Below are 24,971 nucleotides of genomic sequence, written 5' to 3'. Positions count from 1 at the left end.
AGGGGCACATTGCCACTTCACAGTTTGGGCTTGAAAGGTCTTTCCCCAGTCAGTAGCTTACCTCGTGGAGATTGTACTCTCTTCTGCCTGAACAAGTTGCCATACTTACTTTTTCTGTTCCTGCAGGAGATAGTAGTCACTCTCTATCCATATACTTCTACTTTCATTTAATTATCTCCATCTTGTCCCAAAAAGAATTTAAGGCAGCTGTGTAGAGGCCATGTAGTAAGATAAAATAAATTTAAAATAGGTGAAGAGAAAAGGATAAAGAAAAAATAAAGATGAAAGTAAGAATAAAAAATATGGTTGGAGCCAAGAGAGGTTATTGGACAAAACACATGTAATGCGGTCTTGTGTATTTGCTGTTGATGGACCACAGGGTTAACTAACACATTTCACACAGCTGGTTTAAAGAGTGGAACCTGGTAAGTTGCACATTGTATTCACCTTATGACCTAGGAAAAGTCATTAATGAAATTAACCATTTATCTAATTTCACTAAAATAAATATAAACCATTTTTTATTATAGGCAAGTGAACAAGATATCCTTAAATATCTGATTAAATGGGGTGAGCATCAGTTGATGAAAAGAATAGCAGACAGAGGTAAGCTCAGAAAATTAGCTTGCACAGTCAGCTTTACCCGAACACTTGCTGAAATGCGTGCTGCACATCAGTCTTGACAATAGCCACTATTGCCTGGTGAAAAAAGAAATTTTTACAATCGGTAAAATCTCTTAGTGGAGAGAGTGTACTTTGTTAGAAATAAATATGCCATAAAATTTCATTTTACGACTTTAAAAAGATACTTTTAGTGTTATCTTTCTATGTACTTGTTGACTGGTTTATGGACATATTAAAATGAAATTTTTCATTTAATAATTACAGTGTTACAAAAGCATATTGTTGATGAAAATGTTCTGGAATTAAATAGTCGTGATGAGTGCACAACATTGTAAATGTACTAAAAGCCAATGAATTGTACACTTTAAAATGGTTAAAATGGTGAGTTTTATGTTATGTGAATTTTACCTCAATAAAAAAATATATGACTACCCAAAAATGTATTTATTTTAAAATTTTGTGGAAGGTAAAGGAGAAATAATACTTTTGAATGGCCTCCAACTGGGGATACTGCAGAAGAAATGGAAGCATCCTATATAGGAGGTAGGCTTTCAACTTTGGAAGCTTATGATTCTATAGCAGTCCTTTATGTCTGGGGTTAGCCCACCCTGCTGTGTCTTCCCTCATAGACTATTGTGTTCGTTTATATAGTGAACCCAAATCAAAAAATTTTAATTATAAAAATTAAATACAAGTTTCCCTTTCTTGTCATTTTTTAACAGCTTTCTTTAGATATTATTTACATATCATAAAGTTCACCTGTTTAAAGTGTTCAAGTCGATGGTTTTAGTACATTTACAAAGTTGTTCTGTTACATTTTTAAATATATAAAAATACCGAGTTAAACCCGCCTTCGAACCTTTTTATACTGACCTTTTAATACACTCCTGCCCAAGCACTAGGGAACAAAAGCAGTCCTCTTATAAGCCTTTAGCAATTCTCAGATTCGAATTTTTTAAAATGTAAAAACCACTACTATTAATTTGAAATTCCACTATATCATCTATCCTCCTTATTTGCAGATTCTCTATTTGCAAATTCATGTACTTGCTAAAGTTTATTTGTAACCCCAAAATCAGTACTCATGGCGCTTTCATGGTCATTTGCACACATGCTCAGGGTGACAAAAAAATTTGAGTCCCCTGACGCACATGTTCCCAGTGTAAGGTGGAACAAGGTGACGCTTTGCCTTCTTGTTTCAGCTCTCATACTGTAAACAAGTGTCCTTTTCAGTCTATTTAGTGCCATATTTTTCACATTTTTATGGGGTTTTTTGGTGATATCACTGTTTAAAATGGCCTCCAAGTGTAATTCTTAATACTGTCTAGTGTTCCTAAGGACAAGAAGGCTTCGATGTTCCTTACAGAGAAAATATGTGTATGAGATAATTCATTCATTCAGGATGAGTTACAGTGCTGTTGGCTGTGCGCTCAGTGTTAATGAATCAACAATATATATTATATTTGTTTTATTTTTTGTTTTTTTGTATTTTTGTTTTATTTGTATTTGTTTGTTTTATTGTTTTACACACATAAAACAAGGTTGTATCTTGATCGGTTGACAAAAATGTTGTGACCAGAGGCTCGCAGGAACTTAACCTGTGTTTCCCTTAGGAGCAGTGGTTCAGTATTCACTAATTAACTGGTTGCAGTGACTTTATAGAACATAACTACCCCAAATAACAGGAACTGATTGTATGTAACATGGTACATTATCATTATAGGCCATAGACTGTAAGGTTGGTGGTGATGGTGAAATGTCATATTTATTTGGGGCAGATAATAAGCATCTTTGATAAAAATTTCCCTTAAAACAGTAGTATTCAGACTGGGTTAGAATGGAAGGCTGCTCCTCAGGGATGAGAAGGAAGCTAAGCGAACCAGGCTGCACCTTTGTTTCAGTCACCTTCATCTATAAGGTGCCCTTACCTGTTACATATTTGGGAGTTTCATGTAAGATTTCATTTGAAGACAGGGCACCACTACTTTAAGAAAAAGTGTTTTTTGAAAAGCATTGCTTTGTGTAAGTATGAAGCCAAATTATAGCAAGGCAAGAAAAAAAAACCTTTTTCACGCACTTGCAACAATTTTATTTTGAAAAACTCCAGAAAAAGCGTAGCTTCTCAAAAACAATCTCTTTATCTACCTATCTATCACGTGATTTAAGGGAAATACCAGTTTTTCTATAGAGTGTTTGCAAAAAATCCAGCATTTATATTTGTGAATGATAAAGATCTTATTTTTTTAGGGAAAAAAATACAGCCTTCTAGGTTAAAGACATGATTCAAGATTCCCAAAATTCGTTTAATTTTTCTTCCCACCTCAATATCACAAACATATATGTACTTCACGTCTTCCCCTTTCACTAACACCCAGTGAAGAAAACCTTTATTCTCTGCGTTGGACAATGGAAATATATTACATATCAGAGATCGAAGGGTTCACTTTTATGCGGTAACGTTCCCATATTATGGAACTTTAGGAGACTATCATAAAAATCTTAAAGTTAAATAGAGTACACATTAGGTTTTGCTGCTTTAGATACCCAGTGATTAATATCTTGTTAAATTGCTGTTAAACATATGGTAGCCTAACGAGCATACTGATAAAGTATGGTGACCAGAAATAACATTTGCCCTGCAACGCCCTTATCAGACTAAAAACTGGTCACAAAAGTGAGGCAGATTAAGAAAAAGCCCTTGGTCAAACTAGATTTTAATAGATTGTCGTCTTTTCTCCTTTGAGTTAGTATATGGAAAAGAATCCTTTATTCTTTTATTTAGAGCAGAACAATCATAAAAGAATGTTACTGTACAGTTGACACCATGCTTTTTTTTGTCCAAGAACATTCTATTAAGTAAACTTCTTACAACATAAAAATAATTTATTTGTAACCATTTTTAAAGCAGATGTACTTAAGTGTAAAGAGTGGTAGTGAAAGTGTACTAGAGAAAAAAGAAAGCCTTTCTCTGAAAATTTGGATTTGTTTGGAGACTTCTCATTTTCTATCTCATAGAGCCAAACTTACTGAGTGGCACTGCTCATAGTGTGAACAAAAGAGGTGTGAAAAGACGAGACTTGGACATCGAAGAGCTGAGAGAGATCCTCTCTTCTCTCTTACCATTTGTGCGAATTGAACACATCTTACCTATAAACAGTGAAGTCCTCTGTGATGCAGTAAGTTCGTTCTTCATTGAGCCCTTTCATGAAAAGAAAATGCACCAGGGGCTGGCCTGGTGGCGTAGCAGTTAAGTGCACGCGCTCCGCTGCTGTGGCCCGGGGTTTGGATCCCGGGTGTGCACCAACGCACTGCTTGTCAAGCCATGCTGTGGCGGTGTCCCATATAAAATGGAGGAAGATGGGCACAGATGTTAGCCCAGGGCCAGTCTTCCTCAGCAAAAAGAGGAGGATTGGCAGATGTTAGCTCAGGGCTAATCTTCCTCACAAAAAATCAATCCATCAATCAATAAAATAAATTAATTAATTAAATAAAAAAGAAAATGCACCGAAATGTCCAGGCTTATCTTTTTTTTTAATCATTGTAAATAATTTCTACTACTAATAGAGTGTGTGAGACTGTAAATTTCCATGACGACAGAGACAGATGTCTGTTTTGTACTATTTGTATCCCCAGTGTCTGGCACATGGCACAGATAAATGTTTAGTGGATGCAAGTGAGTGGGTAATCAGTCTTACTTTTGCAAGAGGATAGTTTCTACAGGAGTAATGCAGCTATTTATCAGTGAGGATCCTTATTCAAAAAGGAAAGGGTAGAAATTACTTTTAGAGACTCTTGAAGAACAGCAATAAATCAGAGAGCAGGAGAGAAGAAGATTGATTCAATGTAGAAAGGATAAATGAATCTTATGATTGTGTTTCAATTAAAAATTAAGGAGCTGATCATGTCACTTTAGTAATTTTTAGAAGTAAATTTTTTAACTAATAGAATTGCTTGAATTAATGGTTGAGAAAAATAAATATTATAAATATTACTTCTTCATACATTTGTTTATAACTTTAATGTGATGCTTATAAATGTCATAATAGTTTTTCCAACTGCACGGAAACATTATAAAAGTCATCTGGGAAAAAACTGATAGGAATTTTTTAAGTTCTCTAAAAAGAACATAGTGAAGGAGGGGTAACTCTTCCAGAATGTAAAATATATTTTAAAACTCTAATATTTAATCTCTGATGCTAGCATAACAGACAAGACAGAATAGCCCAGAAAAAGATCCTAGTTAACAGAGGAATTAAACATATCACAAATCAGTGTTGTGCTGGACTAACTGATGAGTGGAGGAGGGAGGAAATTTGTTTACAGTTACACCCTCATTTCACTTGCACACAAAATTAATCCCTGTTAGATTGAGGAATTAAATTTAAATTGAAACATGGAAAAACTAGAAGAAAACAATGAAATATTTATGGAATCTCTGATTAGAAAAATGTTCAGTCTCACCAGTAGTCACACACACACACCAGAGAAAGCAAAATAAAGCAATAAGTTATCATTTTTTCACCTATTAAGTCAGTAATTTTTGAAATAATATTACTGTCCCGTAGAGAAAGTATAGCTGGTACATTGGTATGAGCTTAAATGTCTAATAACAGGGAAAATAATTTATAGTACGACTACTCAACAGAATATTTTGCTGCCCTGAACAGTGCTTGTAAAGACTAATGTAGCAACATGGAAAATGCTAATGATGGAATATAATTTTAGAAAGAAGGATACAGAATGTGTATTTTTATGTGTTCTAGAATTCAATTATGTAAAAATTTATTTGAAAAAGTGAAAAGAAATATATCGACATTATTACAATTGTAATAGATTAGAGTTACAAGTTTTTTCTGTTTTCTTAATACTATCTAATGCTATATTTTATTAGTTAAAAATGGTTTTAACTAATATAGCAATTAGACATTTATTATATTTAACAGGAGTAATATTGGAGAAAAAATATTTGGTTTTATTTAAAACCTGGGACTCAAACCAAATCGAACCCTGGATTTGGTTTAGAAAAAATATTTTAGAACTTCAGTTAGTAGACTTAGAAAATTTCTCTCTCTGCTCTTAATTCCATGCCTAAGACATAAGTCTCCATTAAGTTTGCTGATAATGACTGTTGAGTGTAATACTCTCTCAGGATGTGTTAAGCACTATGTCAAGTGCTTTGTCTGCATTACCTTCATTTAATCCACCTGATGAGCTGTAGGTACTTGATTTATGTTCTCCTAGCATAGATAAAGAAACAACAGAACTACCACATTTAGTTGTTGTGTGGTGTCCCATCTCCAGGGCCATCTAGGAGCCGTTAAAGTGAGGCCTAGGTAAAGGGACATGTCTGTGGTCACATGGCTGTTAAATGGGGAGTTAGGGGGCCGGCCCTGTGGCTTAGCGGTTAAGTGCACGCTCTCCGCTACTGGCGGCCCGGGTTCAGATCCCGGGCACGCATCAACGCACCGCTTTTCCAGCCATGCTGAGGCAGTGTCCCACATACAGCAACTAGAAAGATGTGCAGCTGTGACATACACCTATCTACTGGGGCTTTGGGGAGAAAAAGGAGGAGGACTGGCGATAGATGTTAGCTCAGGGCCGGTCTTCCTCAGCATAAAGAGGAAGATTAGCATGGATGTTAGCTCAGGGCTGATCTTCCTCACAAAAAAAATAAATATAGATAGATAGATAGATAGATAGATAGATAGATAGATAGGGAGTTAGGGTTTTGAGCCAAGTCCACCTCCCCTAGAGCCCCTGCCCGCTAACTACTGTGCAGACTGCCTGTGTCCTCGTACTGTAGATACAGCCCCAAGATGATGTTCCTGTTTTGTCTTGTAGAGGGTAGGGTAGGGATGGAATCAGTTCCTAGATGAATAAGGAAAAAAACAGAAATTGGGTTTTCGTTAAGAATTCTGAAAGTTAGTCCAAATCATTATATTTTTAATTAATATAGCTCTTGTTTTAAAAACATCATTCCTCTATTTAGAGAAAAATGGGAAATTGTAGTAACTTCTTTCCCCCCCCCCCCAAAGCCCCAGTAGATAGTTGTATGTCATAGTTGCACATCCTTCTAGTTGCTGTATGTGGGACGTGGCCTCAGCATGGCTGGACAAGCGGTGCGTCGGTGCACGCCCAGGATCCGAACCTGGGCCGCCAGTAGCGGAGTGCGCGCTCTTAACCGCTAAGCCACGGAGCCGGCCCTGTAATAACTTCTTATTGCTGAATCCTTTAAGTATTATTAAACGTTTGAAGTATTTTTGAATTTCACATATATTCCTAAGTTTTTATTTAAATGGTAAAGTTTGAACATTTTGATTTATAGGTATCATTAATTTTGTCTTAATGGTATTGTAGTACTACACAAATCTCTAGTTTATCTAAAAAATAATTTTTTTTCAAGATGAAAAGGGGCTTGATTAGTACTCCTCCATCAGATATGCTTCCTACAACAGAAGGTGGAAAGTCAAATGCCTGGTTACGGCAAAAAAATGCTGGAATCTATGTTCGTCCTCGACTGTTCTCTCCCTATGTGGAGGAAGCAAAGGTAATGAAAACCATTCTAAGATATTAGACTACTTTATTACAAATTATAAGCACAAAGACATTTATTGTGGTATCGTTTAAATATTTGGAAATAGCTTAAATGTCCGATTATGGGGAAAGTGAAAGTAAATTCCAGTTTGACTACTCACCAGAATAATTTTCTGAAATATTTAATTATCAAACGTGTTTTTATAACTTAGGTCATGTTAAATTGTATTTTACATTTTTTTCATCTTAGTTGCCTTGCGAATTAACTTGGAAAATAATTTATTTTACTGAAATGGTTGTCAGTATTTTGTGATTTTCAGGATGGGAAAAATGTTCAGAAAGAAGCTTGCACACATTTTGTTTTCCTTCACAAACTAAGGAAATGCCATGATTTCTTGTAATTTATTTCTGTAATGGCTAAATGTTGAGAATTGTGTTTAGTTTTAGAATAAGTACACAAACTAAGAAAAAATTTCAGGCCTATTAAGTAAAAAGTTGACATTAGGTAAATTATAAACATAAAGAACTCTCCAAGAAGATATGGTAATGTGAAAATGAAATAGTGAGATGTATTCAACCATAAGAACTTCGGGGTGGCCTTTTGAGGAAATGACAGTCTTTGCAAGTCAGAAATGACCATTTTGAAATAATAGTAAGCTTTATGAAATAAATTAACAGGCAAAACAATGTGTTAGGTATAGAATTAAGTTACCTTAAAATTTTTCTCTTTTATTGTTTTGAGTTCCTATTTTAAGATATGTGAAAGGATTTATGAGAAGTTAATTTTATTAACTAGGTTGACAATCTATCTCTCATTGAGTAGTTGACTCTTTAGATAGTTCTAAAACAGAGGAGAAGACAATGGTTGGGTCTGGTCTTTTCTGAAGTGCTTAAAGTCACTCAAGCAGCTGAGTCCTTTGTAGAGGTTGAGTCTGGTGATAAAAGGTCTGTAATAAACTAGACCTGCCCTCCATTCTGCTCTGTCTCAAAATGGGACAGCAGTAAGCAAATCCTCCTGGACTTCCCTGCTAACTCAGAGGACTGTACCTATACATAAGTAGATAATTGCCCCCAGCAAATGTGGGAAACCTTTGTACATTTTGTCATTTGGCCATTCTGCAGAGATAGATTGTTGAGATAGATTCATCTGAAACTAGTTTAACAATTGGGTTTATTTTTAGGTCTGTTGAATTTAATATCAATCTTTAATATTTTGTATTTTGAGCATTTCTTGTTGGATCTGATATTTAGCCCGTGTATACATTATTTTTTATAGTGACTTTATGTATAATGTACTTCTGATTAATTTTATATCCCTCCTTCAAATTTCAAGTACTTCAGTTAAAAGCAAACTTTTTAGAAGATTATTTCTTTTCAAGGATGCTCTGAAAAAGATTCTTTAGCAATTAAAGAGGTAGGGGTACTTTCTCCTTTCACCACTAATTTTAAGCTTCATGCACTGGAAACAATAAATTAATTCCCTTTTTATATGATGAAGGTAATAATGTTTTTCCACGTATGATTTAATACAGACGAAGGGTTGACTAATTCTATTAATACTGAATTGTTATTTCAGTCAGTGCTAGACGAGATGATGGTGGAACAAACAGATCTCGTGCGTTTGCGAATGGTTAGAATGTCCAATGTGCCAGACACACTTTACATGGTCAATAATGCCGTGCCACAGTGCTGTCACATGATCAGCCACCAGCAGATCAGCAGTAACCAGTCAAGCCCTCCTTCAGTCGTAGCCAATGAAATTCCAGGTAAGGTAGTAGCCTTGTGTCAGGCATTTATATTTAAATGAATAATCTGATCATTTTTTATAACCTCTTTATATAAGCTGATTTCCACTTTCCAATACCCATTATGCATTGTTCACTTTAAAGAATAAATACTTATAAGCTTTTTGTTTTGTATTCTATTTTACAGTAACAAGTATATACAGTTTTTCAGGTTAGCCCAGCATTTCTCAGCCTTGGCCCTCTTGACAGTTAGGGCTGGATCATCTTTCATTGCGGGTCTGTCCTGTGCATTGTAGGGTATGCAGCAGCCCTGGTCTGTACTGACTAGGTGCCAGTAGCACAGGTGTGCCCACACGCATGCACACAGACACACACACCCTTATTTGACAACATTTTAGAAACATGTTTTTGTTTCTAGACATTGCCAGATGTGTCCTGTGGGGCAAAATTGCCTCCTGTTGAGAACCACTGGTTTAGAGGAATTCAGATTTTTTATCACCATAGGGTATTTCTCACATTATAAGACCCTCTGGGAAGAGTATTATAAACCTATATCTTTGAGTCTAGGTATGTCCCCAAAAATGTGATCACTGTTGGTTTCTTAGAAATCCAGTTTCCCAAGATCTGCTCTGTGAATTTTATTGTAGTGCAGGTTTATGTCTTATGACTTTGAGGAAATTGGCCATAGGTAGAGGTATAACTGTCGTGTCCAAAAACTTCTGAGCGTCAGTTAATGTTGATTTTAACCAAAGGGCTCTAGTGTCAATTTCTAAGGTAAGAAAATCCATAGAAATCTAGGATTCAGAAATTTATAGCTCTTTTTTTTTTCCGCTATTGAAATCTTAGGTATTATTTTTATTATTATGTAGTAGCTAAAATACATGTGACTTGGGAGATATAATGCAATATTCTTTTTTTTTTTTTAAGTATAGTCGACATACAATATTATATTAGTTTCAGGTGTACAGCATAGTGATTCGACTTGTATATACATCACGAAATGATCACCATGGCCAGTCTAGTAACTCTCTGTGAAAGGTATAGCTCTTGCCAATTACCATTGCAAGATTCAAAAAATCAGCAAACTGATTGGAAATGGCACCATCATTTTCTGTTTATAAATGTCTCTTTCAATTAAGGATAAATAAAAGACATAATGGCAGAACTTTTAGTTGAACACATATATTTTATTCTGAGACTAATGTCTGTTCAGTGGTTGCCCTATCAGATTTGGCCACTACATGTTTATTTAAAGTATACGTTGGATAACACTATGAAGAGAAATATTTCTGTAGCTGATTTGTGCAGATTTTGAAGCTCTAGTAATTAGCACGATTTTTATCAGCTTGTGTTAATACAGTTGAATATCAACATAACTTAATTTTATAACTGAATCTCAAAAGCTCAAAGACATTCGCAATTAAGTATGTTCAGAAAAATAAGACCTGTATTTCTGTTGTTTAATGAGACACAGCCCTGTTCTAGTGTTCTCCTGATTCTTCCTTCCTTGCCTACTGCGCTCTAATGAAAGGCTTAGAGCTTATTGGAGAAGACTCATGGGCTCATATCCTGGCTCTGCCACCTTATTTGTGTGACTTTGGACAAGATATTTACTTCCCTGAGCATTAATTGCCTTGTTTGCAAAATGTAGCTAATACCCTCTCTCTAGGCTTGTTGTGAAGATTTGAGGAAGCACCGTGAGTAGTATGCTCAGATGCTTGCCTGGCACAAAGTAAACAGTCAATGAATGGTAGCTCTCCTTTCCCCAAAATAATAATCAAGGACCACTCTGGTCAGTTTGTCTCACAGATATTTCTAGACTTCACCTCCTCTTCCCTAGCCCTCAGCTACAGCCTTAGTCCCGATGCCTAACCTCGGTTCCTGCCTCTAATCTTACTCACTCCCATTCTGGCCTTTACACCTGGGCTTGGCAAACTTTTTCTGTGAAAATCCAGATGGTAAACATTTTAGGCTTTGTGGGCTATGCAGTCTCTAGCGCAACTGCTCAACTCTGTTCAACTCTGCCATTGTAGGCCGAAAGCAGCCATAGACCATACCTAAACGAATGAGTGTGACTGTGTGCCAGTAAAACTTTATTTACAGAAACAGATGACAGGCTTGATTTAGCCTACAGGCCATAGCTTGCCAACCCCTGCTCTACGCTACTCTGAGTGCATTTACTACGTCACAGCTCTCATCCTGTCATTCCTTTGCACAAGTGACTACCTGTTGTACACAAGATACAATTTACATTCCTCATCCTGACATACAGGGTCGTTCATGATCGGCCCCTACCCATCTTTCTAGCCTGGTCTCTGAACACTCTTCCTGCTTATACCTTTGAACCCTGAGTTCTACTAGCCATGCAACTACTTGTGCCATGCTGTCCCTCCCTTGCATGTTTTACACATGCCTGGTCCTTCCGCTCAGAAAGCCTTCGGTCAATTTTCTTTACCTGCCTGGTCTTCTCTCATTCTTCAAGACTCCGCTCAGGGGTCACCTTGTCTAGGAAGCCTTTCCTGCCTGCCTCCAGTCGGGTTGGGGGCCCCTTCCTCCAAATCCCTTCAGCGTCCTTTGCGTATTTCTCTCTATGACCATTTATGGCCCTGTACTATACTGGTTTACTTAATTTGCTTCACTAAAACCAGAGCTCTTTGAGGACAGGGATCACATCCTTCGTTCTGTACACCCTAATACCCAAGTCCAATCCCTGGTGCATAGTCAGGACTCAAAAAATTATGTGAATAAAAGAATGAATATTTTAGAAGACTTATGAAATATACTGAGATTCAGAAGAGAGTATATGCAAGTAAAATTTTATTTAGGCTGTGAACTAGTAATACAGCTCAGAAGCTGTTTGTTATTATCAAGAGCTTTTTGGGCACAGTGAAATTTTAAAACCTTAAAAAGTAGTTAGAAGTATATAAATTACTATGTTGGTGGCCTGTCCGGTGGCGGAGCGGTTAAGTGCGCGTGGGTTCGGATCCTGGGCACACACCGACGCACTGCTTGGCAAACCATGCTGTGGCAGCGTCCCATATAAAGTGGAAGAAGATGGGCATGAATTTTAGCCCAGGGCCAGTCTTCTTCAGCAAAAAGAGGAGGATTGGCAGATGTTAGCTCAGGGCTGATCTTCCTCACAAAAAAAATAAATAAATAAATTACTATGTTGCCGGGAAATTAAAATACTCTCAACAAATTTATAAGAAGATTCTGATGCAGAACACATGCTTTTTTTCCTGTGCTCAATGGGTGGCGTTTTGTGTAGCTCAGGTATTTTGCCTATAGACTGTTTTTCTTTTTCCAGTTCCTTGTCTCCTCATCATGAAAGACATGGTCAGACGTCTGCAGGAACTGCGACACACCGAGCAGGTGCAGAGAGCCTACGCACTCAACTGTGGGGAAGGCGCCACGGTCAGCTATGAAATTCAGATTCGAGTACTGAGAGAATTCGGTCTTGCAGATGCTGCTGCAGAACTCTTGCAGGTGGGAAGCGGCATCCAACTATTTAAAAGAGGGAGCCTAGACCATTATTCAGGCAGTGTTTTAGGCCTCCCAAGGAGCCCTCATAGCGTGCGTCTTTTTCTTAGTACCTGCTCTTTCACTGCCTCTAGTCTTGGAGCCCCCCTGGTGAGAGGCAGTGTGGTAGGGTGGACGGAGCACAGGCTCTCAAGTAAGAACTGGGTTTATATCCTGGCTCTGCTGCTTACCAATTAGTTAATTTGGAACAAGTTACCTAACCACTCTTAGCATCAGTTTCCTTACCTGTCAAATGGATTGTGGTGAAGATAAGAGGTGCTCTATGTGAGCAACCATGTCTCTAGTACATAATAAGCTTATAAATGGTGACTGCTAAAAGTTGGTGGTGTGTATGCCCAACAGAAGTGAAAGAGGAAGTAGACCACTGTGACCCTCCACTGCTTGTGCTCCCTGATGTGGTCACTAGATTTCAGGTTTTGTCCTACTGCCGTACTTACAGATCTTCCAGATGCCCCTCTTTTTCCTCTCTCTTCTGCCATATTATAAGAAATATTTTGCCTGATGGTTTAAATCCTATAAGCATGAGAATCAAGAAATGAGTTTTTTTTTAACTAGCAGGAAAAAAACCTCATTTATAGTAATTATTAGGTACAAAAGCAGTAGCATTGGTTTGCAATGAAGATCAGCAGGCCGTTTGTAGATTCTTTTTTTTTTTTGCTGAGGAAGACCGGCTCTGAGCTAACATCTATTGCCAATCCTCCTCCTTTTTTTTTTTTCCACAAAGCCCCAGTAGATAGTTGTATGTCATAGTTGCACATCCTTCTAGTTGCTGTATGTGGGACGCCGCCTCAGCACGGCCGGAGAAGTGGTGCATCGGTGCGCGCCTGGGATCCGAACCCAGGCCACCAGTAGCGGAGCATACGCACCTAACCGCTAAGCTATGGGGCCGGCCCCCATTTGTAGATTCTTGATTTTCATTTTTTGCTGTAGTTTCCGTCCTGTTTTTCTGTTCATTTCTGTTCCCTTTGCCGTTTTAAATTGTATCTTAATTTGATATCTCAAATTATATAAAAGTTTTATAATTTTAAGTATTCCCATATGTTTATCATTATAATTTTAAGTATTCCCATATGTTTATCAAAATATTAATCAGACTTAGTCAGATGTAATAGGTAAGGAATAGTATTGTGTAGTTTTTACTTCAGACTGAGAGTGTACAGATGTTTTGTCACTAAATTCTAGAAGGATCCTCACTTGTATGCCTTTTCTTCCTTTGAGGTTTAATGTTAATTTTATTTTCTTAGCAAAGACATATTTGAATTAGGTTTTATTTCCTGTTTTTGCATTATCATGTAATCTTGCTAGAGATTAACTGACCTGCTGCTGGAATATCCGATTAAGCAACTGTCCTCGATAGCCGTGTCTTAGGCTACAGAGGCTACCCTCTATCCTTTTGTACTATTATTAAGGTAATTTTTCCTTGGGCTTCTGGCCTAGAAAAATATGTTGTGCCTTTTTACTCTTGCTGAGTGTGGTTTTCTTAGGTACTCAACTCTCTTAGCTGGTAAATTTCCATTTAGGAAATCTGCTAATAAATGTTCTAACTTTTCTTTTTCTTTTAATCTTTCTTAGAATCCTCACAAGTTCTTTCCTGATGAACGTTTTGGGGATGAAAGTCCGCTCTTGACAATGAGACAGTCTGGGAGATGTCGAGTTAACAGTACCTCCACTGCAGAAACCATGTTTACAGATCTGGACTCTTTTGTGGCCTTCCATCCACCCTTGCCCCCTCCACCGCCTCCTTACCACCCTCCAGCTACCCCAATCCATAACCAGCTCAAAGCAGGCTGGAAACAAAGACCTCCCAGTCAGCATCCTTCACGTTCGTTTTCTTATCCCTGTAATCATTCACTGTTTCACTCCAGAACGGCTCCTAAAGCAGGACCCCCTCCAGTCTACCTGCCAGGTGTTAAAGCAGCAGCACCTGATTGCACCAACACCACGGGGCTGGGGAGGCAGACGGTAGCTGCTGCTGCCGCCGCCGCCGCCTCCGCAACAGTAGCATCTGAGAAACAAGTGGTAAGTCAGAGCTTCCGTAACTTACCTAAAATAAAAAGTTTATGGAGTATTAGAAGCAATTCCCCTTGCCCCAAGAGCCCTAGTGGGACTCAGTGCCCAGAAGTGTTACTGACAACCTGAAAGCATAGACTTGAGGGGTGTGGCAGAGAGAGAGAAAAAGATAGTGTAGGTGAATGAGAAAGGACAGGGAAGAGAGACTAGAGGTATATATGGTAGGAGTGGTCAAGTGCCTTTCTTATCCGTACATTCCTTTGCAGGTATTCAGAAGGGGTGGGGTTACTGGGCAATACAATGGATATTACCAGTTTCATAGTGTTCTGTTCAAGCATGTGTCTAGAATCTGTCCTTAACTTGTATTCTACAGAATCTGCTATTCCACCAAATGCTTTGATAGGGCAGGAAGGGCAAGTTACTTATAGCAAGTATACCGTCAGGAACAATGTGGCAGAAGACTCCCCATTCAGAAAATGGGCAGAAAATTAGTCTTCATGCACACCTCTGGCAAGCTCTTCTGTCAGAGCACTCGTTGGACTGGGAGTCACAGTAGCCAGCACTAGTAGCTAGTAAATTAGGCAAGAATTCTTTGCTTGATTTTGCACCAGCTTAGAGGTTGAATTGTTTTATATAATACATTTGAAAAAAAACAATAGTGATTTTTAAGTCTTCCTGCTCAGTCACACTCTATGAGTAGCATTCAGTGTAGAGCAAAACAAAAGATATATATTAGTTCAGGGAATCTTCATTAAAATATGGCTTTTTGAAATCTATGGACACTGTATACCTTGGGTCAATTTATGATCCTTCCTCACCTTATACCCTTCTACCTGCTCTTCCTGCTGCCCCCCCAACCCCCAGAAAAGAAGAAACAGCAAGGATTGATAGTATTTGATAAACCAAATTCTCATCCTGTTGGCCTGGCCCTCGGTTCTACAGTTACGAGAGTTCTACTACTTTATATTTTAAATAAAACTCCCTTTAAAGGTAATCTATTTGTATGTTCCTTATAGTCTTGATTATAATAATGAAAAGTTAGAAACAACCTTAATGTGTCCAACAGTGGGAGAATGGTTAAATAAGCCATGGCTCATCGATACAGTGGAATATTACACAGTATTTTAAATAGCACTTTAAAAAAAATTAATGACAGAATTATATATACACTAAATTTTTTGAAAATTAATAGATGTGCAAAAAAGAACTGAGAGAAATACCTCAAAATGCTAATAGTGGTTATCTCACAGTAGGGAAGGTTAGGGTTGGTTTTTTTTTTTTTTTTGCCTGTATAGTTTTCTGTATTTTTATCATTGTTAGAAATAAGCATGTATTACTTTTATAATGAGGAAAGAAAATCAGTGGACATCATTTTTGCAAAGAAGGTATCATGGGCCTTTTTCTTTTAACCCTCCCCACCTTTGTTTCTGTTTGCAGTGTACACAACCTGTGCTAAATGAGCTAATGCCAGATATCGCCATGGGTGTGTCCACACTGTCACTCAAGGACAGGAGGCTTCCAGAGCTTGCTGTAGACACAGAATTAAGCCAGTCAGCTTCTGAAGTAGGACCAGGGCCTCCCCAGCATCTATCGTGTATTCCACAGAGGCATACACACACGTCTCGAAAGAAACACACACTAGAGCAAAAAACAGATGCTCGAGAAAATCAGCAGGAATATCCAGATATCTATGACTTCTCAAATGCTGCTTGCAGACCTTCTACTCCTGTTCCTGGCAGACGCACCCCTTCTCCTTCACAAGGTGGATATTTTGGTCCCGATTTGTATAGCCACAATAAAGCATCACCAAGTGGCTTAAAGTCAGCGTACCTACCTAGCCACACCTCTCCTAAAAAGCAGGAAGAAGCTAGGAGAGAATATCCACTTTCCCCTGATGGGCATCTCCACAGACAAAAGAATGAGCCAATACACCTCGATGTCATTGAACAACCTCCCCAGCGGTCAGACTTTCCTTTGGCAGCCCCAGAAAATGCTGGCAGTGATCCAGCCCACATCAGGGGACGAACAGCAGTAGAAACTGACTTGACTTTTGGGCTGACTCCTAACAGACCTTCACATTCTGCATGTAGCTCTGAAGCTCCAGAAGAGAGATCCAGTAGAAGACTAGCAGACAGCGAGTCCCTGAGCCATGGAGCTCAGCGAAATACGGATTTGGAAAGGGAAGATTCAATAAGCAGAGGAAGGAGGTCACCAAGCAAGCCAGACTTCCTCTATAAAAAGTCTGCCCTCTGAGAGCAACCTCCAAGTCGTCTGTGCCTGAGATGTGAAACATCCCATTTTATGATGACCCAACAACTTAGAGACCGGTTTATTGATGCCAGCTGATAACTCAGTTTCACATTATTTTATTCTAGTTTTTGTATATACATGTTTATTAGACATGGCATGCTGAGAGGGTTATTTTGAATGCTGCATCTGTCTATTTTGTGTTTGAACAATTGTGTGGGGAAGCATTTTTAAGAGCAAGCAAGCTGGCACTTTTTTTTTCTCTTTACAAATGATGCAATTTTTTTGCACTTGTACATTTATTTTATCTGTATTGATTTTATATCAGTATGTTAAACTTTATTGCCGCATTTACAGGACTATATTTTCATACTTTTTTGCATTTTACCTTTCATCTACCAATTTCCACGTGCATTGGATTGCACACTAAGATGTATTTTCTTATGAAATAGTTCTGTGTTTATTTTTTAATTATAGAAATTCCAAAGAACAGCACATCAAAATGCTCCTCTCTTTTCAGTAATTGTTTTAGTTCAGAAATCTTCCTGCTCCGTCTCCATGAATCTAATGTCATTCTTTTTTAATAAGTCTTGGGAGCTGGTCTTCATTCCTCCAGCAGGAGTCCAGTCAGGATCCTGAAGTTTTCTGGTTCAGTGAAGAACAGGAAAGAGAAAAGCCTCGGGTGCCCCGGCTAAAGCTAGTGCTTTATTCACAGAGTGGACGCTGTCAGGATTGTGCGAATTCTGGTAGTGTGGATGAGGGTGTCACCCGATGAGGTTCTAAAGAGATGGGATCAGAAAGCGGTGGAAATAGCGAAGTCACTGACTTAAAGTTTACACCACGGAATTTCTGGTTCTGAACGTCAGCTCTCCAGCTGAGACGGGGGAAGTGACTGCTTGCTGCCTTCAGTTGTCTTGCTCTCTGTGGGGAAAAAAAAGGGCTTCAGTCTTATGGATGTCATTTGGTGTTTGTAAGCGTATGTTTTCTTTTAAATGTTTTTCAAGATATGTCTGAATTTTGGTGTCCTATAAAAAGTTGTTGTATAATGCATAATGCTTTGTCACCAAAAAAGAAAAAGAAACCTTTTTTTTTTCTTCCAGTGAAACACTACATGTCCTACTTGAACTCCACTGGGGATGCTGGTTTGGGATTTTACTGAACCACTGAGCACATGGGATCTTTTAAGATCCTCTCCCTTGGAAGGGCAATGTATGAGCTAAGGACTGTTTTTTTCTTATTCTCCAATGTAAATATATTAGTATTTGAGTTTTTAAATCACTTCAACATTATTTGAGCATTCATTTTGTATTTCTACAAACACACACACACACAGCCGTAGCACTTAGAAGAAAAGAGACTTTCTGAACATTCCCTCCCATGAAGGCTGTTTGGGAGCCTCTTTTCTAAGTATGTATATATATATGAAACTATGAATCACTCACACTCACTCTAAAACTATGCAGGGCTAGGGAGCCTTTACAAGCTACCATATTAAATGAATTACATGCACTTTTAAGTAAATAGGTTTCTATTGGGTGTCAACAACTCTGAGTTCTCCTGAAACTGTAGTTTCTCTTACAATCTTTTCCTACTTTACCCTGTGGATATACACTCAGGAATAATCTGACATTTTACAAAATCCTAACAGTAGATAGTCTCAAAATGGGAACCATGTCAGTATATCTGTGCACACTGGCAAACTGCTGCCGCTCATTCTGCTGCCTGACTAGTTAGCTGCTGCTAGTGTCCTCGTCAGTGTCGGTGACATCACGTACTGAGCTCCCAGAGGTAACACTCATCTACTGTAAGGTCAGCTACGCATCGCCTTTGAGGCTCCTTTTTTTAAAGATAGAAAAACATAGGACTCTGCTTTCATTTTTAGGAGGTTTGACTCTATAATAGATGATGGTGTCTTTTGAAGCCAATCTCAGTCTGTCTCTCCAGAAACAATTGTTAATTCCATCATATTCTTTAATGTGTATATATATATACATGTGTTATATATGAATTATTTTGATACAGTTTTAAATTTCTTTTCTAAGTTCAGACTGTGCTGGGCTGGTACTGCAAATAAGAAGGAGAAGAGCTAATTTGGGTGGAAAAAAAACTTTCTCATCTATGACCTGGGTTTTTTTTTTAAAACATTGGATAAGAGCTATTGATGCCAGACGTTCATTTTTCTGAAAATTTATTAAATATTCTTTCATATCCCCAAACTATAATCATGAAAATAAGTGGCCACTGTTCATAGTTTTATTTAATTTATGAAGTTTGCTTTTAATAATTTAGTAGCTTACCTGGCTAAACTATGTGTATAGAGAGAAGCCTGCTTTAAACTATGGGATTGTGGACTGATGTGACTTGCAGAAGGTACACAGATGTGGGTTTCGTGTGTGTTAGGGTAGTTGTTAGTGGACTTTTCATGTATCTTGTGAAGTATGGTTAATAGGGTAGATTGAATAGCTATGTGCCTCTGGCTTTTGAACCCATCTATTCAATCTTTTTTAATGCTGTACTAAGATAAATGTGAAGTCTGAGTAAGATTGCTCTCAGAAAAAAACATGTATAGTATAAAATTTAGGCCACAGGACCTGGCATTTTACTCAGTGTAGAAATTTCACGGGAACCAAATCTCAGAATACCAGATCTCCTCTTGAGGCCACGGACAATCAGGCTGTCAGACAATCGCCGCCCTCTGTGCCCGCTGTGTTAGGTTAGAGAACTACCATTTAGATCCTGGAGCGGAAAGAGAAGATCCACGTTTCTTCAAGATGCTCTTGGTCTTTTTCTCATATTTTTGTTTTAGGTTTGTGATTTTGGTGACTAATTTAAGTTCTGACTCCTAAGAGAAAAAAATAGCAGCATGAAAGGCAGAAATTATTCCTGAAAAATAGTTGTTTGAAAAATAGTTGTTTTTTCCTCTAGAAAACCCTCAGACCATGTTCCATACCCTTTCTTATGCGCCCCTTTCGCTTTCTCTAGGCTGGCGCCCTAGACCTCAGCTCTCTTGACGTTTCAATCACCAGTTAGATTTTAAGGATTTTGAATGAGTTCTTTATATTTGAGTCTTTTTGTAGAACTCTCTATGAAACCTTACCTAATTCTTGTTTTTGCTTCCTCAAAAACTTGTTTTACGACGATTGCCGTCTTTTACTGGGTTTTCTTTTGATTTGTTGTTCAAGTTCTCGCAGTGGGCACTACTCGTCCATTTGAATTAAGGTGATGATATGGGTGTGAAGGGGACACAGCATATGCGCAGCAGCAGTGGGCTCAAAGCTGACCTCCCTGTGTCAGTCTCTAGAGGGCAAGGGTTGACATTTCTTGTAACTACTCGGCAAAATGTTTAATCCGCCTTTTAGGGGAAAATATGTTTTATGAAACACTTGTAAGATACTTGTTTTGCAATTCTAAGGCATTCATGTCTTTGTTTTAGGACTGAACTCAAAGGGAAATGTTTGATTTTTTTAAAAATTATTTGGTTGACTTTCACCTTTCTGTTGAAAGTTACTATTAAAGCAGCAGTGATGGGTGCTATTCCCGGTTCTGCAGTGGTTTACTTTGTCTACTAAGTAATTTGCTTTCAAACCTCATTACAGATAACCTTACTAGGAGAGTTACCGTCACCTGCTAAAAGATATTTTACTGTTTTCCATTAACACTTGTATGAACAATGGTTTATAAAATGTTAAGTTGTCTTTTTGTCCTATAGATTGCAATAGCTGTTATGTAATTGTATTGGCAAGTCTTTTGATTTTTTTTTTCCTCTAGAAAACCCTCAGACCATGTGTGAATCTTCCGTATTCTGAATATTATAATGCTGTGGCCCTTTCTATAGAAAGATTACTTACTTGCAAGTGTGTATCTTGAAAATAACCTCTTGTGTTTGTCTGTTTATGTGGGTTCTAAGAGGTGAGTGAAGCTCTGGAAGCTTCATCGTGTACCTGCACGACGTGACTGTGTAGCTGGGTTCCGTGGGCAGGTGGTGTGGAATCCTGCTCTGAGATGGGGTGGCTGAGAGAGAGATTCCTGAACTCCACTTGCTGTTTATATGCCACATCTGCACTTCGGAGGTGGTACCTTCAACAACACTGCATTTCTTGTGGTTGTGCTGTTAACTGGTATAAAGTCAAGTGCCTTCAATGATAAAGGCTCAGAAATTTTTCTTAAACTGATTTCTTGTCCTATGCAAGTGTTTTCTACAACCTGCATAACCAGTACTTTGTAAAACTTGTTTACGCTTCAACTGTACATAGTGTTTTTTAAAGAAATATATAGTATTTTTATTTAGGTACCTCCAAACTTGAATTCGTCTGTGTGAAGCATTGTAAAACGATACATTTCTCTTTTGAGTATCATTACAGTTGTACAGAGGTTTTCACTGGTTCTATTTTTCTACTGTTACTGATAAGCATGTAACACTGACTTTATCCTACATATAGTTGGCATTTCAAATAAATGGCTTGTCTAGAACCTGCTGAGTTGGATACAGTCTGTTTTAGCAGTGTAGCATGCAGTCCTCAATTATGGGAGCCATGGTACCCCTCTAGGGTAGAATTGGGAGGTTTTCTAGGTGAACTTCCCCTCTGTTTCTAGGATTTCGGTTATTCAGAGGCTTTTTTTTAATTATTATGGTTTCCTTGAAAATACCACGTTTTCATCTGAATCAAGTTCATTTTCTGTTATTTCATTGGAGCATTTGTGAGAGATTTCATTTTACAAACATGAGCAAAAAGTTACTTGCACAAGGGTCTCCAGAGGAGATTCAGCATTCCACCCACGTGGACCCAGCACCTGGCAGGTGCTGAGCACTGTGATCAGTGAGCGAGAGCCCCAGCTGTATCCCAGGATTCCCGGGGCTCCAAGTGTCAGAGACCTGGCTGAGGTTCCGGGCTTTTTCCTATTTCAGACTCAGCCTCATTCATATTTTCCATTTCCAAAGGGAAATGGAGTCGTGATCTAGAGTGTAGGTTTCTGAAAAAACATATGCAAAATGAAAGTTTTCTAATTTCCATTTTTTTAATATTATAAAATAGTTATTATTTAAAATTTTTATTTTAATCATTTCACTATTAAGTTCCATCCTAGCATTTCACCCTTTATGCCTCACTAAGGCAATTCTCTCTTTATATTTTGTAACCATTTTAGGTTTAACTGTGAAGTATCAAGATAAAATCAAAGGTTTTTGTGGGTGAGCTGCTTAAAAATCTAAAAAAGGAAATTGAGTCACTCAACTATCATTTCTGTACTTATGAATTACCCCCAGAAAAGTGAGTTCAGGCCAGCTTCCCTAGTGGCTTTCGGCCTCTCCTCTCCTTAGTGCATTAAGGCATATTTTGAGTCCATTCTTCCCAGAGTCTGGCAATATGGAGCAGCAGACAAAGCAGACAGGAAACCTATTCTCAGGAACTGTAAACTCTAGCTGGAAATGGCTTTTGTCCTAGAAACAATCAGAAGGAGGAGGTTCTTAGCTGTAGGTGGTTGTCGTGCCTGAGGGGAAGGCCGGCTTGCCCTGGCCGAGAATGAATGGGAGGAGAAATATGCTGGATTCAGTGTTAAGCACTTGATCTTTTTTTTCCTTAATCAATGAATTAGCTACTGTTTTCTTTAATCCTCTGAATTACATAGTATTATTAGAGCCATTTTACAAACGAAAAAACCAAAGCACAGAGATATCCAGTCACTTGTCCAGAGTCACACAGCTAGTAAGTTGGCAGAGCCTGAGCTCAATCCCAGGCAGTGTGGCTCCAGAGCCCGAGTTCTCAACCACAGAGTTGTACTGCGCACCTGGAAGTATGGTGCCCATGCAGGGAGAACGGTACTGTGCAGGGGCTGGAGGGAGGCACAGGCGTGACATTCATTTGTTCTGCAAACATACTTCCAATAACTAAGCACCTTCTGCCTTCCAGACACTACTAGGTCCCGAGGGGACAGTCACAGTCCCGCCCATAAAAATTTCAGGGTCTCAGGGAAGAACCGACATTGAATAATTACAGAGGTAAGCTTGGGGGTCTCACTGGACCTGGGATTGGAAAGATTCCATGTGGAAGTGACCTTCAAAATGCAGGTGAAGGAAGAGTCGGGGCCACAGGGCATGGAGGAGAGGGGTTCCCGAGAGAGGTTCCAGGAAGAGGCAGAGCCTGAGGCAAGAAGGGCTGAGACCAGGGAAATGGGCCTCGTGGATGAGAGGCAGGTTGACCAGTCTTGCTGGCCCTCACGGGACCGGCTAAGAACTTTGAAGTTGGTCGAGACAGCAGCAGGGAGCTGCTCCAGGGTTTTGAGCAGGGGCACGATGTAATCAGATTTGCATGTTCCACATCATTGGATCGAAGAGGAGCAGGAGTGGGTGGGCAAACCAGACGGAAGAGAAGCCAACAGAGGACAATTCCGAATATGATTAGGATGTGATAGCTGCAGACTTGGTGATTGCGTGTGGGGAAGAGAGCGGGAGGAGTCAGATCTAAGGGAAAGACCAGGAGTTTGATGTTGGTCGTGTTCACCTGGCAATTCAGTGTAAGCTGGGAGCTCAGAGGAAGGGGTCCATGCTGGAGGTGCGAGGTGGGAGTTGTCCACATATGTGGGTGGCGTTGACAGCCTTGGGAGTAGATGGGGTGACTCGGGACAGTTTAAAGATGGAAAGAGGGCCCAGGATTGACCTTTGAGGAACCCCAACCTTTACAGGTCAGCTAGAGGGGGTTGCTGGCCAAAGGCAGCCTACCACAGAGAAAGAAAACCAGCTGGGTGTGGTACTCAGAAGGCCAGGCGCGGGCTGTTTAAAAAGGAGGGAGTATGATCTTCAGAATATATAAAGTGAAAGTGCATATGTATGCTCCCATTTGTGGAGAAGACAAGAAAAAAGAGATACAGACTTGTGTATACATAAAAATGTCTGCAAGGACCTATGAGAACGTGTACAGGACTCCTTTGGAGAGGGCCATTGTAATCGGGTGGGAGGAACTTAATTGTATACTTTTTGCACTGGTTGAATTTTTAAATTATGTGCATGTATTACTTTTTCAAGTTAAGTAAAGGTAAGAGATTAAGGATCAATTTCCCCCCTCCCCAAAAGTTAACTCAGTGGCTCTGCTCAGAGGTTTTGGAGGATCAGGCCCCAAAGATGCTTTGGGCTGGCAGCATGGAGAAGGTGAGTGAGGTTGGCAAGGGCAGTTAGTGGGGGACGTGGGGAGAGAAGCCGGGGGGGTAGGTGAGGGGTGTGAAAGTGGAGCTGTATGTGTAGACAACCTTTTTGAGTCGCTCCATGGTGAGGAGGAATGCAGAGAGGGCGGAAGCTGAAGGAGTTGTGAGGTTAGGGACGACCGGAAGACGTCTACAAGAGCTGGTGATGTCATCATTACTAGCCAACCCCCATTTCTTCGTCTCCTCCACGAGCCTGTCCTGAGAGACTGTCACGCACTCAGGGGCACCCTAGCCGGGGCTTCTCCCCCACTAGAGGACTGTTGACCCCATCGGCGTGGAAGAGGAGGCCAGCTCAGCACAATGTGTTCTTAAAAGACCCAGTCCCTAATCACAGCTACTTCCGAGGATTCAGAAATCCTGCAGCAGTAGCTGGTAGTTCACTTCGGAATCCTCTAGGGAGCACCTGTGATGGTCCCCAGTCCACAGTTACCAGAACCTACCATCCCCCACTTAGCACCAAAGCAGACGAATTGAGACACGACCTCTCAGGTCATTTCTAGTGTTTGGTCATCCTGGGCAGGAGGACAGTAGCATGCCCGGTCCCCAGAAGTGAACGTCAGGGTCCACAGACCCTCCCAGCCCCTTGCTTGCCCTGTTTGCTCTACTCGTCGGGTTTGAGGGGTGTTCCCTTTGACAGAAAGGATGGAAGTGAGTTGCACGGTTCTGCCCTCCATCCCCCGCTAACGTTGCACTCAGTGTCCCTGCTCCACACACAGCTTTACACATGACATTGATAATGACATTGGGATTTTTCATGGGCCTCACCTCAGTCTTCACCTCTATGACCCACTGACATGTCCCTCCCTCTGCATACATCTTGCCTATGGACCCCCTTTTGTTTGGTTTCTGAAACCCCAGTAGCTCAACATTCCGTATAGCCACGTGCATTTCTCAGATGCCAGCCCCGAGCCTCTGCGCCAGCAGCAGGGTTAGGATGGCCTCCTCTGAGGTCTCCCCAGTGATGTGGGCTTCCCCTCCTTGCAGAGCCTCAGAATTGGGGGCCAGCGTCACTTGTCTCTAAACTCTGGGGAGTCTGCATCTACAAAGCCTGGTGTCCACGCATGCTTGTGACCACTG

The 24,971-nt window shown here is 39.6% G+C and overlaps 1 protein-coding gene across 6 annotated transcripts in view; it reads left to right on the top strand.

The window, feature by feature from the left end:
• Positions 1-21,170, top strand: part of BTBD7 (BTB domain containing 7) — an 87,475-nt gene extending 66,305 nt beyond the window's left edge. For 3 of the 6 annotated variants that reach the window (XM_058567589.1, XM_058567585.1, XM_058567586.1), the window contains 7 exons: positions 531-606; positions 3,640-3,800; positions 7,028-7,171; positions 8,735-8,924; positions 12,211-12,389; positions 14,016-14,462; positions 15,891-21,170. In XM_058567589.1, coding sequence (XP_058423572.1) covers positions 531-606; positions 3,640-3,800; positions 7,028-7,171; positions 8,735-8,924; positions 12,211-12,389; positions 14,016-14,462; positions 15,891-16,706 — 2,013 coding nt within the window. In that variant the 3' untranslated portion in view covers positions 16,707-21,170. Of the gene's footprint in view, positions 1-530; positions 607-880; positions 1,168-3,639; positions 3,801-7,027; positions 7,172-8,734; positions 8,925-12,210; positions 12,390-14,015; positions 14,594-15,890 lie in introns of those variants that run through there. The other 3 variants (XM_058567590.1, XM_058567587.1, XM_058567588.1) reach the window with 3 other exon arrangements.
• The last annotated feature ends 3,801 nt before the right edge of the window (positions 21,171-24,971 follow it).

Source organism: Diceros bicornis, chromosome 24 (assembly GCF_020826845.1).
Source record: "Diceros bicornis minor isolate mBicDic1 chromosome 24, mDicBic1.mat.cur, whole genome shotgun sequence".
NCBI classification, from domain to species: Eukaryota; Metazoa; Chordata; class Mammalia; order Perissodactyla; family Rhinocerotidae; genus Diceros; species Diceros bicornis.
The sequence above is the reverse complement of the archived record's forward strand: the minus strand, read 5'-3'. Positions and strand labels throughout refer to the sequence as shown.